Source organism: Triturus cristatus, chromosome 7 (genome assembly GCF_964204655.1).
Source record: "Triturus cristatus chromosome 7, aTriCri1.1, whole genome shotgun sequence".
In the NCBI taxonomy this organism is placed as follows: domain Eukaryota; kingdom Metazoa; phylum Chordata; class Amphibia; order Caudata; family Salamandridae; genus Triturus; species Triturus cristatus.
This window is the reverse complement of record NC_140590.1, coordinates 999,654,888-999,673,630: the sequence shown is the minus strand read 5'-3', so window position 1 is coordinate 999,673,630 and position 18,743 is coordinate 999,654,888. Positions and strand designations below refer to the sequence as shown.

Genomic DNA, 18,743 nt, shown 5'->3' with positions numbered 1-18,743 from the left:
CAGCCCTGGCAGCCTTTATTTGACGTCCGTGAGGCGTGCTTTCCAAGCGCATTAACAAATCTTATCTGAGTGAACAGCTACAGGAGAGTGGCAAATAATTGTGTTTACTGGAGATCTCTTCACCTCATTCACATTGAACGAGCATACCACCGAGGCTAAGCTCCAACTGGCACTTTGTAGACTTAACAGAAATGAGCGCGGGGACACAGCAAGCTAGAAGACGTTCCCTCTTTTTTCCTCAAAACACACTCATAATCTCAGGCACTGATTATGGAATTCCTATAGAATCATCCGAGGTCAGTGGTAGGTTTTAATTGAGCAGGCTAAGCAGAGCACTCTGTAACAAGCAACAGGCAAGCTGTAACCCACCCCTGCTTTAATACATACTGTCAAATAACCAAGTGTCATCATGCATGAAACTGTCTGCTTGTTCTGTTTTTTTTTATTTTTCATTGAAGGACCCTTTCAATCTTGGAATTGTAGTTTTGCATTTCCGATGACAAAATGAGGCCTACAGGTCCAAGAATTCTAAGCAGTGCTTTATGTTTAATCGTGAAGGGCGCTTACGGAGCCTGCGCAAATTTTTTTGTTCTGCCCGGTGCAATACTACCTTCTTTCCGCTTAGGCTTAGCACATTCTAGTCTCCTTTCCTTCCACGTTGTTTGCCTTGCCTAGGGAACGCATCCTGCCTGCAGGTCCCTACCAAACACTGTGTACACAAGTGCTCGTGGTTCAGGACCTCCTTCGGGGACATGCAAGGCTCCGGAAGGGAGGGAGCGAGCTGTCCACTGCCAAAGGAGATGACTCCTCGAGGCTGCCTGGCTGTAAAACCCAAGGACTTTCACTCGAATCCTCGCTTCTATGTTTCATCAAACTGCGTGAAAGGCACAAACAAATGGATGCTTGCAGAATATTGTGACACCCAACCCACAGATTCTTTCCTTTGGCGCTTAAATGAAAGGTGTTTTATAACGAACGCCTCGCTTCAATTTGTATTTAACTACAATGCCTTTTATTGAAATGTTTTTTCCTCCATACACACGCACTGAAGTCCCGAAGGACTATACAGTAGCAGTGTAATGATTCACAATAAGATACTGAAAAATAATCTTTATGATAGAATTACATGTTGCAGTCTTTGTGATTTTAAATGGGTGAAGGTAATCAGAAGCCTCAGTTAGTTTCCGTGCTGTCCGGAACAAATATCGGTTGCAACCACGGCATCACTCAGCACCACCACAGCATCACTCAGCATCACTCAGCGCAACAGCAGCATCACTCAGCGCAACAGCAGCATCACTCAGCGTCACCACAGCATCACTCAGCGTCACCACAGCATCACTCAGCGTCACCACAGCATCACTCAGCGTCACCACAGCATCACTCAGCGTCACCACAGCGTCACTCAGCGTCACCACAGCGTCACTCAGCGTCACCACAGCGTCACTCAGCGCCACCACAGCGTCACTCAGCGCCACCACAGCGTCACTCAGGGACACAACAATATCACTCAGCACCACCACAGCATCACTCAGGGCCACCACAGCATCACTCAGCACCACCACAGCATCACTCAGCGCCATCACAGCATCACTCAGCGCCATCACAGCATCACTCAGCGCCATCACAGCGTCACTCAGCGCCACCACAGCGTCACTCAGCGCCACCACAGCGTCACTCAGCGCTACCACAGCGTCACTCAGCGCCACCACAGCGTCACTCAGCGCCACCACAGCGTCACTCAGCGCCACCACAGCGTCACTCAGCGCCACCACAGCGTCACTCAGCGCCACCACAGCGTCACTCAGCGCCACCACCGCATCACTCAGCGCCACCACCGCATCACTCAGCGCCACCACAGCATCACTCAGCGCCATCACAGCATCACTCAGCACCACATCAGTATCACTCAGCATCGCCTTTGCACTAGTACACTGCCACATCATCATTACTCAGCAAGACCGGAGTATCATTCAGCATCACCTCAGCATCGTCTCCGCACCAGTCACCACCACCACTACCACCTCAGCATCCTTTAACACCACCTCAGCCTGCTCTCGAAATCTGGCATCTGTTGATTCTCCCCTAGTGTCTGGCCGCTGCTAGTGTTATAATATAGGTAATAGTTCCCAACCTTCATCCTCCGATTGTTTATACCCCCTCAAAAAATAAGCTTTAACAAACAACCATTGGAATAGGCAGAAACAAGTTGCCAGCATTGCAAGAACAAAAGAAAACTGAGAATTTTTTATTGTAAATACTTTTTTTAATATGGTCGTTCAGTTGTACATAATGCCTTCTTGGTCATATATAAGGTAGCAAAAATGCTTTTGACACTTTGTTCTTAAAACGTTTTAGCATGCTGCACAGCAGCCACACTTCTCTACAGCACAGCTTAAAGACATTGGCAAAGTCAATAGCTCTGGCTAAACACTTATAAGGCCCTAAAGGCGAGACCTATTGGCTATGCCTATGCTTGTTTTTATTGCAAACATTGATAGATTCCATTCAGAGTTTAGAAGTCATCTTTTTAAGCATCCAGACCCTCCCAAATTCTATTACTGCAAGCTGGTAAATCTGCTCATAGTGTGGCGTAGCACTGAACATACCAGTTGTGTTCTGTTCCATCTCTGTAGAGCATAGGTTTAAGCTACCATATTCCAAAAGCTTTGTAAAATGTACCAAACTGTAAAAGGATCTAGTTGTGGTGCTGTCTGTTGATTTACCTTGGTTTCATTTTACGAAAGTAGAATTGAAAGGCTTAAAGCATTTAGCTTAAATGTTATTTCACCACCCCACACCCTCTCAGTCTAATCGTACTGGCTTTCAATCATTTTATATTTTGCATGTTATTAGTATCTAACTTTCAGTATTGGCTTTCCTTGGGTGGCATATAGCATCCACCACTTTTAATCCACCATATATGTTGATTCACAAATAAAGGCACCCTTTACAGGTTCTGTTAATATTGGATGGATCTGGACACTAGAGTTACCAGGCCCATCAGCATTGCAAGTAATGTAGAACAAGCATTTGCAATGCAATAGGTCTCGCATTTACGCAAGTTTGAGCTATTGACATTGCAAATAGCAATGGCTTGTATTCTTGTTTTCGTTTTTGAAACATAAATAAAAGTCATTGTCATTTGCAATGTCAATAGCTCAAACTCGCATAAATGCGAGACCTATTGCATTGCAAATGCTAACGGCTGCCCTGCAGTTCCCCCGGGGCACAAGGAGGCATCCACTTCTGTGAGGACAGCTGATCTCAGCAAAAAGACAGAAGTGGATGCCTGCTTGTGCCCGGGGGAGGGGGGCTGACATAAAAATAAACATGCAAAGCGGCATTTTGTTGCTATGGCAACAAAATGGCATGGGACTGTCCACAGTCCCAGGGACACGCGCATGCTGTTTGCAATGGACAAATGGCGAGAGCAGCCATCTTTGTCCATTGCAGACATGTGCATGAGAGCCCTCGCGGAATTAATTACAAAAGGTGCTCTGCTGGCTAGGGTAGCGCATGCGCTGCTTTCGCCAGGCGAGACCTAAAAAATGAAAGCACAGACATTTTCCCCGTGGGACCCGGTGGATCAAAGCAACCAAATCTGTAGGTGAAAATATGGCCAAGAATAAGGCAGTACCATAAGAACTGAATGCAGTTAATCTGATTTATGTAATAATTTCTATTTCCAAGTAGACACTCAGTCTCCATCTTGTAATCGGGCAAATTTGCAACCCCCAAAGTCACTTCAGGATTCGAATTTGCTGGTCTCATCAATGACTGTCTCGTGCTGAGGCCCCATTTTGCTAAATGGTAATCCTTAGTGCCTATTAAATTTATGGTGCACAGTGACTTTGAAGAACTGGCTAAAGTGTGCCTCAGATTATCAAACAATTGTTTAGCTGGTGTAATGTGGTCAGATTGTTGTCAGAGAATATATGTCATTACTACGCATTCCGTTGCAACGCATGCCTTTACCACGCATGCGTTACAACGGAATGTGTTTTCCACGCTTTGCCGTTACCTCGATTTTACCTTTACTCCGCTTTTTCTTTTTTGTGGGGGGAGACCCCCCCCAAACCCCCTTTCTTCTTTTTTTTCCTTTTTCCGCAGGTCTCCGCCGACACTGAAAACGGACTGATGCTTTTTTTCGGATTAGGATGACGTTGTTCCGTGATGACGTTGCTTGCGTGGTGAAGATGGTCGTTGAAGCATTACGCGTTGTGAAGACGTTTACGAGGTAAGTGTATCGTTGTAAACGTAATGCGTGGAAAATGCTTCGTGGTAAAGGCTGTTTCCCGTTGTCAGATAGTACACCCTCATGACGATCTGTTTTATCCATTTATAAGTGTTCATGCTACAAAAATTAACACTCTTGCATTTTTGTAGGAAAACATCTGTATAAAATGAAACATCAAAAGGAGAATACACCTAAAAGTATACGAAGAGCAACTCCCAGCCGACCTGTGAAACCTCGTAAAAATGTGAGTGATTTGAGAACAACAGTCTGTGTAGTCAAGGTTTTTGGTTTTGTGTTAGTCCTAGATGGCTTTATTTCAGAGGAATTGCAGCGTGCTATTATGTAGCAATGAAGATAACTAACTTTTCTAGTTTAATTTGCAAACCCCAGGTACAAACGAAAACCGTGACAACATTCAGACTGTCTTTCTGGTCATCACTAGCCACTTCCCTTATCATTTTCCAATTGAATTTCAAGCATCATATTGTAAAAGATGACTTTGCGCATTGCTGTGACTGAGCATTTGAAAAGAAGCGTCTTTTCACTGGTCCTAGAGAAGTAAGACCTTTTTTTGAAGAGTAAAATGTTAGCCACTCAATTTAAGACAAATAGTCGAACTGGACATACAGAGAGAAGGAATATATTTATCAACCATCCTTGGTGATATCACTATTTGCTTCCTTGACATTCTGTATTGATTGACAACATTTGATGTAGTTAAAAAAAATTTGGTGCTGTTAATGTCTGAAGGATTAGCACTTTGCAGCTTAATACATAAAAAAAGATAAAAGGTGAAACTTACTTTTCAGACGAAATTACTCCTGCAGCGTTTCCAACTAGTGAAAAAAAACATCAATAAACGTTTGGCAGTTGGAGAAGTCCTTGTAAATTGTTCATACATTTTTGGGAGTATTGTTAAGGATATTTGTGAATCCCCAAAATATTAGAAGTGTACTCCAAAAGTGGGTTGTAAACTACAGAAAAGGATCTCCAGCTGTATTTTTAGCATGGATTTTTGAATCAGACACTGCAAGTGCCTGCATGGTCTTCCTTATGATGGAGAAAGCCTTTATTAGTATTACGTTTATGAAGAAAACTGAGAGTAAAAGATGTTGAGTGTGACCTATAAGGTTTACTGAGGAAAGGTCAACTTTATTTGTGGTGTGAAGCTCTTGTTTAACAAAATTTGTAGTCTTTTGCAGTGAATCAAATTCTGGTAGTCTTGGTGGAAAGCGGTTGATAGTATAGGTAATGGTGGCTTGATGTTTTGTAGTGATCCCGCAGTGACACCTCAGGAGAATGTTAATCACTTAAAGTTCTGAAAACGACTCCAAAAACATTTGTTCCATTGAGAGACTTTGTGGTCGCCCTCCTCTGTCTAGCCTGAAGGAGCAGTTCTTCTCTGGAGAATTTATATTTAAAGTCGCAGAATTGTCCGTCCCATGCATGGGATCCTTGAGCACAATTTTTCGTATTTTTTATACTCGCACTCAGACACATACATACGTGTGTGCGTGTATGGAACGTGCGTTACAAGTTGATTTTTAAAGAACTGAAAGGAAAGATTCGGACAGCGTAACCGAGTTTATATTTAACCAATATAAACAACGTTTTTTAAAGAAAAATTTGAAGTGAAGAGGTCTATGTAGCCAGCCAGAAATGTCTGGAAAGCTGTTATTGATTGCCCTTTTAAGGAATAACACTCCACTGGTATTTCATCATACCCTGCCAATGGCATATAAGTGAGTTCTCTTATGGAATTCAGGGATCCTGAGAAAGAAATACTCCATTTCTTTTCTAATCTGCGGCGATTAGGTAGTGTTGGGTATCTGCCTTGGAATCCAAATCAAGACAATAATATGTTGTACAAACTGTTTGCTACAAAAGTTGAAGGGGAGGGGAACAGAGGCTCTCTAAACGGTTTGACACAGACCTTAAAGTAAATTACAAGACAACAATGTCCAGTCCTGTGCAAATTTTAAGAAAACACTGACTGGTTTTGAGGTCGTGTGCTTAAATAAGTGAAACTCAAAATTCAAAAATATGTTTGATTGATCATTGATTTATTTAAAATTTTTGTATCAAAAGGCATTCTTCACAGGCCAAAACGTGTTTTACGATTACAAGTCGCTTCATCATGGCCATGTAATCCACGTTTCGCAATTGCTGTTTAATAATACACAGCAAAAAGAACAATGTACGTTTATAAAGACCATAATATGAGATATTCAAAGATTATTTTACCGGGAGAGGTAAAAAGTTGGAAATAAGAAACCTCCAAAAGGCGCATACCGGCTCTCCTGGTCGGTCTGGATGCTGAAAAAGCGTTCGACCGGGTGGACTGGGGATTCTTATTCTCCATTATGCGACAGATGGGCTTTGCCGATCCATTCATTGCAATGATTCAGGCCAACTATCGGATTCCTACCTCGCGGGTCCAGGTCAATGGGACATGTTCGGCGCCTTTTACCCTTTCTAGAGGCACGAGGCAGGGATGCCCCCTATCCCCCCTTTTGTTTGCCCTGAGCATCGAACCACTAGCGCTGGCCGTACGCCACAACCCACAGATATCGGGTATCCCGTTTGCGGGGGAGGAACACAAGATATCCCTTTTCGCGGACGACGTTCTCCTCTCCCTCACTCGCCCTGCCACGTCACTCCCGACCCTGCACGCAGAGCTGCAGCGCTTCGAACGGGTAGCGGGATTTAAGATCAACTTAGACAAATCCTATATTCTCAACCTTACGATACCCACGGAGGAGCTCCCGCGGCTGCAGCAGTGCACGACTTTCCGGTGGGAGACTGACTCACTCCAATATTTGGGTGTTCGACTTACGCCGTCAGTGGAGGATCTATATAGGGCTAACTTCCCCCCCCCCCTTCTTGCTCACATTAAGGCTGATCTGGCGCGCTGGAAACCATTGTTTATCTCTTGGCTGGGGCGCATTCACTCGCTTAAAATGACTGTCCTGCCGAAGCTGCTCCACTTATTTCAGGCCCTCCGCATTGAGGTCCCTCTCTCATTCTTCTCGACCATGCGCTCTCTCTGTTCCCGTTACATTTGGCAAGGGGGGAGAGCCCGCCTGTCGTATTCTATGTTACGGAGGCCCCGCTCTGCGGGCGGTGCGGGCCTTCCCGACTTCCACCTCTATTACAAGGCGGCGCAGCTGCGTGTGCTGATTGAATGGTCCAAAAGGGAGTCCGATAAACATTGGTTACATATGGATAGGTCGATTGCGGGACGGACGATCTGGGATCTGGTCTGGTGCCCTAAACAAGATAGGCCAGCTAACACGTACATTAGTACGCCTACTAGAACGACGTTACGAGTCTGGGACACTCTATCCCAGGACGATCGATGGACTACTTTTCCATCCCCTCATACCCCCATTCCCGCCGGCGTTCATCAGGGGGCCTTTCACTGCTTGGGAGGAGGGCGGTTGCTTAATGGTTGGGCATCTACTTAGAGGTTCTCGGTTGATGTCGTTCTCTGAATGTCGGACTGACTTTAGCCTTCCGCAAACTGAACACTATAGATATCTCCAATTACGTCACTGGCTCCAGTCGTCTGCCATGCAGATGGCGATCACTAGGCCCCAGACCCCGTTTGAAAAATTTATACGATCTACCACTACCATGAAGGGGGCAATTTCTTTCCTATACGGTCATCTTCTGGCCACGGTGGTCTCGCCGACCCCACGTTTCCAGGCTACATGGGAAGAGGTGGTGAATAGGCCGGGAATGAGAGCGGGAATGTAAGGCGCTATGGTCCGACATCACGAAACACAACCACTCAATAGAACTAAGGGAAGCACACACGAAAGTGATGGTAGATTGGTACCTATACCCAGCTAAACTGAGGCGCATCTTCCCGGGCACCTCTGATCGCTGCTGGAGAGGGTTCGGGTTACTGGGGGACTTTCAGCACATCTGGTGGGCCTGTCCGACTATTCGCCCTTTTTGGGAAGAGATACTGGTGCAAATCAAGACTATGTTGGGCTACCCGATCCCCACCTCTATTGAGACCGCGCTGTTGGGCCTTCGAGACCCCTCCTTGTGCTACCAGACCAGAGCAGATAAGGCCATTATGTGGCTTTGCTTGGGGGCGGCGAAGGTGGCTATCGCTGCCAACTGGAAGAAACAGGTGGCTCCCACGGCCTCGATGTGGCACTCCCGCCTTTGGAGTCTTCTAAGTCTGGAGAGAATGGCGGATATCTTTAGAGATGACTATGCTGCTTTCAAACTTAACTGGGGCCCGCTGGTGACATTCCTCTCTCGGGGTTTGCCGGCGGCTGTTTGCCCGCCACAGGTTAGGGGGCTGCGGCTATTCCAATTGTAGCCTACTGAAATCGCTACTAGTGGGACCCCCCTGGTAGTCCTTTTCGGGGTCACGGCACAGCCTGGATGGGGCCTTACCCGGATCCCCACCCTTGATGGCTCTGCCTCCGGCCCTGGATCTCCGGATTCCCTCCTTGAGACTCTCCTCTTTCTCTCTCTCTATTGCTCTCGCCTTTCTTTCTGTTCTTTCTCTCTTTTTCCCAGTGGGGGTGGGAGGGGGAGGGTTTGTGGGGAGTTGGGTTTTCTATAAAACAAGTTTGATATTCCATGGCACAGAGGCTGCGGCTTGAATGGACTCTTATTCTCTACATAGACTGCGGACACCGGACTATTGGACTATAGGTTGTGCACGTGGGGGATACCCAGGGCATAGTTTCAAGGCCTGATTCGCCTCATATTTCGCACTACTGTACCCCTATTTTAGCTTACATTATTGTTGGTGAAGCCTGCCCTTTCTACGTCCGGGTCTGGGTCTGTCCCTTTCACTCTCCTATTCCTCGCTTGCCGGTCCGTTCTGTGATATTATATATGTCATGACCTGTATTGTTGTTTTGTTGCTGATAAAAACAACTTTGACAAAAAAAAAAGTTGGAAATAAGAAAAAGCAGAAATTAAGAAATGGGAATGAACAAAGGGTAAAACACAAAATATTAAAGGTATATACGTATAATAAGTCGAAAATAAAATAACCATTGAATACAGAAAAGAAAATCAATAAAAATGTCATACTAACGACATAATACATTAATTCGTGACTGATAAGAAACTGATAACAAACGTTTAAATAAACTGACAAGAAAGTGATGTTAATCCCACTAGTGGATAGTCATAATGATCAGGGTCCCCTATTGAACAGCAGCTGTACCAACATAGTGAGTCCTAACCTGCAATTATATTTGAAAAAAGGGGCTTAAAGAGCCTTAAGTTATTAGGTGAATGGTAGCAGAAACATAAGATAATTCCCACAACATTATTTTAAGGGGCAGTGCACACAGTATAGTTCCAAGATATACAAAACATAATAAAAATAAACATATAAAATAATTGCGAAATCATCCATACTTACACTGTTTATAAAGTGTGAAGAAGGAAATTTTCTATATGTTTATCAAGAGCATGTTGAAGATTATGAACACAATCTTCTAGGCCCTCTTACACGACTACACGAAGATGTTACACACTGGAGGTCTCTACCCCTCTCCCTCGTAGGCAGAGCGGCCTTATTTAAAATACTAGTGCTCCCTATATTTTTATATGTACTTCAAATATCCCCTTCCCCATTGCTGACTCTTATTTTAACACTTTAGAAGGAGAACTCCGTCTCTTGCTCTGGGATGGAAGGGCGCCTCGTATTGCTCTCCGAAAGCTCACAAAAGGGTGGTATGACGGGGGAATTGCTCTTCCAGATCTACGTCTCTATTACTGGGTCTCCCAGTTGGTGGCCGTTAACCATTGGCTTTACGGATTCCCTGCGAATCCAGCCTTCCACCTAGAACACTACCAGACGGGTCAGGAGTGATATTTGGGCGCTCTCTACAGCAGGGCCCAAAAGAACCGTTACTTAGGCCCGATGGCACAAACTGTAGCCATATGGCATAAAGCCAACAAACGACTGGGATGGGCGGACAAACTTACAAAAGCCACACCATTGTGGTCCTCTCAGAGGTTGGGATCATTAAGCTTCCACGCGGGGTTCGACAAGTGGGACACTATAGGCATCACTACTCTGGGGGATTTGGTCAGTAAGGGAAAACTCCTTTCCTTTCGGGACCTGCAACAGAAATATGCTCTTGCACAGGGTGAGGTCTTCCGCTATTTACAGATCCGGCATGCTATCCTCGCACAGGATCTGGACCTTTCCTCCCTGCCAGACTCCTCCCCCTTGGAGGACAGATTACTTTCTGAGCCACTCCTGATGAAAGCCATCTCCTGCACATATCGCAAACTATGCAATAATTTACCTGACTCCTTTCAGATTCTACGAGAACATTGGTCTGACATAGGACTATTGGACGATGAAGAGTGGCAGACTGCGCTGATGTCCCCCAGGGAAACAGCGATAAATCATCGCTTCCGCCTGATACAGTTAAAAATACTTCATAGATCTTATTTGTCCGGAGTCCTGCTGGCCAGAATTGGTAGACGTCCGGATGTGTTATGCCTGAGGGGATGCGGCCAATCGGGTACATTTTATCACATCTTATAGGTCTGTCCACACATACGGCCCATGTGGGATAGCGCAACCAAAAAAATGACTGATACACTGGGTAAGCATATTTCAGTGTCGTCACGGTTGGGGCTCTTGAACATATGGGAGGCCACAGACTTGACGGGCATAGAGCAGCAATGGGTAGCACTGGGATACTTACTAGTGAAACGTGCAATTGCGATGCATTGGGGATCCAACACGAGGCCTTTGTCAATCGAGTGGGTGTCAAAAATGGACAGGTGTATGATCGCAGAGAAAGAGGTTTATAAACAAAGAAATGGGACAAAAAGTGGGGAAAGTGGAACGCCTTTAGAGGCGAACTTTGCAGTTCTCCGACAGAGGATATGGCGATGGAAAGAACCAGGCTCGCCGACCCCTTGACTGGTTAATGCCTATTACATGCTGGCACCAATTGTTTGTATTATGTGCTCCTTGAAAGTCACTGTGATATTGTATTGATGACTCTGCGCTTTTATCATTTAATACAAATTGTTATAAAAAAAAAAGAGCATGTTGAAGAAAAAGTAGAGGCAGTTATTTTTAAAAAACGTTTTCCTTCTCATCAGTAATTTCATGTTCCTAATAAGAAGTTCATGTGGGGCTCATATTAGTGTGGAGATCCAATACTTACAGTACTCATATGATGGATTCTGTACATTTAATTCATCTGAGGTGTCAAATTTACATTATGTTTGAATGAAGTAAGTAATAAGGCATATCAACAAATGGCGCACTCATCTGACCATCGCGCATGTAAATTGTTCTTTTTGCTGTGTATTATTAAACCGCAATTGTGAAACGTGGATTACAGGGCCCAGATGAAGCGACTTGTAGTTGTTAAGAATGTGTTTGCTTGTGAAGTATGCCTTTTGATACAAAAGTACTGATTAAATCCATAATCAATCAACCATATTTCGCCTATTGAGTTTAACACATTAAGCATTAGACCTCAAAGCCAGTCAATTTGTTCTAAAAGCTTGCATGGACCTCATGTGGCTGCTCTTCATATTTGTTTTGTTCTTTTACCACTTGTAGAATGCTTAATTTAACATTATGATAACATAACAATATGCATGGACAATCCATCTAGAAATAGATTGTTTCGTAGTGGCTACATATTTATAAATACACCCATAATTGGTGAAAAGATGGTGTCCTGTTTAATATCATATTTATCCTGGAAGAACATGAAAGTCCTCTTAATCTCCAGAGAATGTAAAGATCTCTGCTGGAAAGGAGAAATTTTGGAAGAAAGTTTGAAGCAAGATAGTCGGATTGTTGTGAAAGTTTGACACTGCTTTTGAAAAGGTTGATTCCCCATGATGACAATGTGCTCTATGTGGAAACATTCATACAGTTTATTACAGCATAGTTCCCAAGTCTTACCAGCTCTGGGTGCAAAAGTGATGACTCCAAGAAAAGCTGCTTTGCAGGATAAATGTTGCAGGGCAACTCTGTGGATTGGTTTAAAAGGAAGCTGCAATATGTCCAAACATTCTTGCGGAGGGTTTAAATGTCCATATTGCAGCAGTTTATGAGCCAGACTGCCAAGTTAAATGATGAACAGTTGGAATGCTGGATCTGACTGACTAACCTGAAAAGGTGGACATTTTGAAAAGTGTAGGTGGTCTGTGAACCATCATTGACACAATTATTCTATTAGATACTTCTTCCTACAGATTCCTCCCCTCTTGAATCGCCAAACTGGATCTGAAAACTTATGACAGCTCTCCCACACTTGTAAGGGGCACTTGCTTCATCTCAACACCAGACACATTGCCCACCCCAGCGCCCTGACGTCAGTGATTTTTTTTGTTTTTAACACCTTTTAACATGGGTCAGGAGTTTCTTTCCCCAGGTTTGAGGTAATTGTCTTTGATCTCCAAATTACCTACTTCAAAATAGTGCCTTTCTTTAGGGGTTTGTGCCCGTCTCTCCACTTCTACCAAAATAAAGCAGGGTTTTATCCTTGACACAAATGTGATGGCCAGATGTTGACCACAGACCCACCTGTCAACAGTCTGTGGTGCCTCTATTTGAGGCATTATTTCAGATCGTTTCACCTGTGCCTCCAGATGATCTCTAAGGAGTCAAAGAAGTGGAGGGAAATTGTCGTGCTCTACAGCTGTCTAGATCTTGCTCCATTTTCCACTCTTCTCCATCATCAAAGTCCTCCAAGAAACAAGAGGAGATCATTGAAATCAAAGGGTAGGTGCCTCCATTCTATCCTCATCAGGTGGAATCAGAGGAGAGTATTTGTCCTCGGGAGGCCCTGCCTCTGTCAGGGCCCTTGACGACATTAGCCCCAGATTACCCAAAGTTTAGAGCTCCAATGACTGGCCTGAACTTATTCCTCCATGCTATGGTGAAAATGTTTAGGCATATTTGGTCCCCTCTTGAATGCCATCAAGCCCCATTGGACCTTTCAGGGCTCCTCTCTGGAGTACACCGACCGGTCCAACTTTGGCACTGAGCATCCCTCTGTTTCTGATGGAGCCTCTCTTGGTGTTGTATGACGTTGGTCCATTGCTGAGGCTCTTGCTGGTTCCTCTTGCCCCTATGCCAGCTCCATCTCCTCCTTCCCCGCCTGTGTCAAAATGCATAATCCAAGAGGAAAGCCTCAGCGGTTACTTGAGGAGACCTGCAGGGAGGAACATACTGGTGTCTGTCAACGCTAGTGGGACACGATGCACCGTGTTTTTGGCACAAATACCGGCTTTTCCTGTACCTCACTAATAGGGGCAGTACTGCAACACATCTGTGAGACTTTCCTCCTCCACAGAGGTGTCAGAACATTCGGGATAAGATTCTGATGTTTTGGGCAGAAGCTCTGATTCCATTCTTGACGGTCCTATGCATGCTGGACCTGCTGGCTTAGCATCCTCTTAGTTACTTGTACGTTGGCGCATGACGACTCTCCAGGAGTGCCTTCGCGCGTGATGGTTCCAGCACAAGGGAGATCTAACAGTTCTTTAGAAGTCTTTATTGCATGATTAGTAAAACTCTGAACAATATAAGAGCAGTATTGCATAAAATCAGTAAAACCCAAGCGGTAAAAATAAAAACAATCTCATTGAGTTGAATATTACAGTGTAGATCTAAAGTCTGAGGTACATTAGAGGGATTAACATTTTAGCAGCAACATGTAAGTGCAAACGGCGTCACAGAAAATGAAAAAGCAGTGTGGTGTCTTTTTAGTCTGCAGGGTTTTAGCCACTTTGGAGCAGTTATTCTGAGCTGAACAAGTAGCTCGGTCTTTAGGAAATTGCATCCTCTAGACTCTGTTTCATAATATAGGGAGATCTATTGTTGTCTCCAGAAAAGAAGCTGTACCATATCAATCTCTGAAAACTAAAAGGTAGTCAGCAGAGGAGAATCTGATTTAAGTGATGTTTTTCTGTCCTCTTCCTACTGTGGTCCTGGTACTGATGAACGTGTCCACCCTCAAATAGGTCAAGCATCTAGGTTACCCAATATCAGAGGCTTTATCATGTTCAAACTGTGGGCAATTCAGCTACACCCAAGGCCTTTCTCCCTTTTCTTCACCCTGAGTCCATCCAGATCCGGACTGACAAAATGACCTCAATTTGATACGTCAACAATCACGGAGGAGTTAGGTTTCAAATTATCTGTCTGTAAGCGCTGAAGCTATGGGACTGGGTGTACCAGAATGCAATGGGGCTAGTCTGTAGTTATCTGCCTGGCTCTATGGAAACCAGGTCCAACAGCCTCAGTCAGCATCATCTTGCTGACCACAAGTGACTTCTCCATCCAAAGGCGGTTCAGGACACTTTGCCCACTGGGGCAAACCTCAGGTGTATTTCTTTGACCCTCACGACGATGTGAATTGTCCGATGTGCTGTTCCCTCCAGTATACTTAGGGAGATACATTTCAGTTGAAGTGAAGGTTTTCGCTAATCCACATGTTTCCTCCCATACCCTTGATACCTCAAGTTCTGAGGAAGATTTGCCAAGACCAAGCGCATGTCATTCTCATCTCGACTGACTGGCTGAGAACCATGTTGTATACAGACCTAATGCACCTCTCTCTGTCCCCCCCCTCTGTGTTCCTTTCAGGACATATTTTCTCTCTCAGTTGGAGTGACATATTCTGCACCCCAACTTTGAGCCTACACCTGCTTGGAGATTGAGTGGGAACACCAAACTTCTTTCAAGTTGCCACTGGAGGAAATCAGTGTGATCCTTTCTGCTCGTCATCCCTTCACAAAGGAAGGTGAATCAGACTCCTGTTATGTTAAAAAAAATGTTATGTTAAAAACACTTTTCTAGCGCACAGCTGCCCAGCCAAGGGGCGTCCCGGCGCTTAAAGAAAGGTCCCAACACAACAAAGCTGTACAAGGGCAGAAGCGCGCAGATCAAAGTACTAAAGTGAGAAAGGAAACAAATGCGTTTTGATAGCCCTCCTAAACTTCAGAAGCTCATCCATTTCACGCATGTGGGGCGGAAGAGAGTTCCACAAATTTGCAGCCAAAACCCGGAAAGACCGGCCTCCGGCCTTACATAGCCTAAACCGTGGAACCACCACCAGGTTTTGACCTAAGGATCTAAGGGAACGCGAGGGCACGTAGGGCACCAGAAGATTAGCAAGAATCTGGGGAGAGGCCCACTTGAGGATCTTGAAGGAAAGACACAGGGTCTTAAAGTGGATCCTCTGTGCCATAGGCTAAAAAACACCTCACTTGGTGTGCTGAACGTCATGTGAACCATCAAGATGGCTCAGTTGTAGAAGATACTCGCTGTTTACCCTCTCTTTGGCCCAGCAGAATTGTGAAGTGGGCACCATCAGCGGGCAGCCTTATTGACTTTTCTGTGCCTCCCGATCAGCCGTCTCTCTTCAAGTAAACTGTAGTGATGAGATTTCTGAACGAACTGACAAATAGGTTTCCTCTAACTCGCTTTGTCACGCCCTAATAGGATTTGAACCTGGTTTTGACTTTGAGCCCCTCCATAGTAGTTAGTTATGTTTCTCCAGTATTGGGGTGTCTTTCATAGATTCACATGCTTGAATATTCCCCGTCGTCGGAGTGGGAGTCCCACGGTAAATAATATAGCAATATATACATTCATAAGAGATATATATATATATATATATATATATATATATATATATATATATATATATATATATATATATATATATATATATATATATATATATATATATATATATATATATATATATATATATATATATATATATATATATATATATATATATATATATATATATATATATATATATATTTGAACCAGTCCTGTGCTGCAGGCATACGAAGACAGGCGCTGACACCGTGGGATGATAAACCAAAGAAATATTTATTTCCAAAGGATGCCCTGACGCGTTTCGACGGATACAACCGTCTTCTTCACTACATCAGGTCCCTCTATAGTGTCTACTTAAATACAAGAGGCAAGGCACCGTCCTCCATGGTTGTCACAGCAACACAGTTCATAGACATAGAAAGTGTTTTTACATTTAAGTCTGTGTTAAAATGGCGACATTAACGCAACATTGTTTGAAAATTGTAACAAAAAGAACACTGTGCTTTCAATAAAATAAGAGGCATTATCTAAAACAATTGAAACATTGTGGCATAGTCACACCAAAACCTGCAAAGACTCAAATGTTGCACGCGTGTGTGTGCGTCTATACAAATAAAGTTATCGCATACAATTATGAAAGTAATTGCATTGTTGCAGGTTGACAATAAAATAGTTAGTTCAAAAATGTAGAATGCCTTGTTGTTAACATGGTCGTTACTTGTGCCCAAGTGGGCCGACGTACAGAGTGTTCCAAGAAATTTAAACAAGAAATTAACAATTATGGGTGCCTTGAAGATAAAAGAAGATTATAACAAAAAGAAAGAACCAATGTGACGGATCGGAGTGCAGGAGCGATATACATACACAGCTGGTGGACATTCATAGTGATTATACTAAAGATGGACATTCAACGCTTCGTCAGCGTTCATACCGTTGGGAATCTTACTATCCAGAAGTATGATATATCTGGATTCTAATCGTCTGAGACGTAATTGTCTGTTCCCTCCCCTTATATTTTTGGGAATGCTGTCAATGACAAAATAGGATAAATCATCTATTTTGCCATCATGCTGTGAGTTAATGTGCCTCGCTACCGGATATGACTGGTCATCATTTGTGATGGCCCTTAGATGTTGCAATATCCGGACATGTACGGGATGTATAGTGCTTCCTACATATGTTTTTTTGCAGGTGCAGCGAAGTACATATATAGCAAAATCAGTTTTACAAGAAAAACTGCCTCTAATTTCAAAAGGAGTTTTTCTGAAAGGAAGAGAAACAGATCTGGTGTTAACTCCGTGCTTACAGGCTTTACATTTAGTACATTTCTGAAAGCCTCTCTGTGGTTTAAGCCACGTACCTCCCTTGATGAATATGGGTGCATTAGTGCACCAATTCCTGTTGCATACTTTTGGCTCTTCTAAAGGTCAATTGAGGAAAGTTTTGGCACGTGGGGCCTATTGTAGGGTCACCGCGTACTAGAGGCCAGTGTCTGTAAAGGATCTTTCTCACATTCATGTGGTAAGTGTTATAACCAGTGATAAGTCGAGGGGTGTTCTCAGCTACCTTGTGTGTAGGTTGTTCACTGTCCCTGAAGATCAAATCTTCCCTTTGGAATTTATCACACTTGTGTTTTGCTGAGCTAAGTGTTGTGGTGTCGTAACCTCTGTCTTTTAGGCGTTGAAACAGACTGTCTGTGGAATTCTTAAGACTGCCTGGGGTGCTGCAGTTACGTTTCATCCTTAGGCATTCAGCATAAGGGATGCTGTTAATAAGATTACGTGGGTGAAAACTGCTGGCATGAAGGATGGCATTGCCAGAGGTGGGTTTCCTAAATGTTCGTATGTGTTGATTTTCTATATACAATTCCAAGTCTAAAAAACAGATGGACTCCTTGCTAGTGGCACTGGTAAACTTCAGATTTAATGAATTCTCATTAATTTCAGACACAAAATCAATGGCACTCTGTTCGGTGCCTTTCCATAAAATAAAAATGTCATCTATATATCTTTTGTATAGAATGACATTATTCTGGAAAATAGTATGATGGTTTTTCCTGAGTACCTGCTCCTCCCACCAGCCCATATGCAAATTAGCGTAGCTGGGGGCGAAGCAGGTACCCATGGCAGTTCCCTGGACTTGTTTGTATAGAAGCCTGTCGAAAATGAATATATTGTTATCCAGACACCACTCAGCCATATGTAAAAGCATGAGTGTATGGTGATGTAACCCTATGGGTCTGGTGCCTAAATAATAGTTTAGTGCATTCAGGCCATCTCTGTGTCTGATACTCGTGTACAAACTTTGTACATCGAGAGTCATAAGTACATAATCATCATGCCAGGCTAGGTCGTAAATTTTTGCTAGGAAATCGCCCGTATCCTGAATATAAGCAGGAAGTTCTCTAACAAAAGGTTGCAAAAAATGGTCTATAAATCTGCTGGTGTTTTCAAATAGGCTGCCAATTGCAGATATAATCGGCCTGCCTGGGGGGGTCTGAGGGTCCTTGTGGATCTTGGGAAGGAGGTATAATTGGGGCGTAACAGGATAATCATTCTTTAAAAAATCAAATTCCACTTTTGAAATAAGACCGCTGCATCTCCAATCATATAAACACTTATGGTATTTCTCTTTTACACTGATTATACCTGTAGTACTAATACGAGTATAGCATTCCTTATCATGTAATTGAGATAGTGCCTCCTTATTATACATTTCTATGGGCCAGAGAACCACGTTTCCCCCTTTATCGGAATAACGTACAACAATATCAGTTCTGTCTTTGATTTTTTTCATGACTTTGGAGTATTCAATCCTAGAATTGTTTCTTTTTGATAAAATCACTGCTGCTCATTAAAGCCAAATCTTTTAGATCTTTGATTACCCTCTCGG

At 43.7% G+C, this 18,743-nt stretch overlaps 1 protein-coding gene across 6 annotated transcripts in view; it reads left to right on the top strand.

The window, feature by feature from the left end:
* Positions 1 to 18,743, top strand: part of MEIKIN (meiotic kinetochore factor) — a 446,824-nt gene that overhangs the window by 283,524 nt on the left and 144,557 nt on the right. For all 6 annotated transcript variants that reach the window (XM_085614472.1, XM_085614470.1, XM_085614469.1 and 3 more), the window contains exon 9: positions 4,390 to 4,484. In XM_085614472.1, the coding sequence (XP_085470598.1) occupies positions 4,390 to 4,484 (95 nt within the window). The remainder of the gene's footprint in view (positions 1 to 4,389; positions 4,485 to 18,743) is intronic.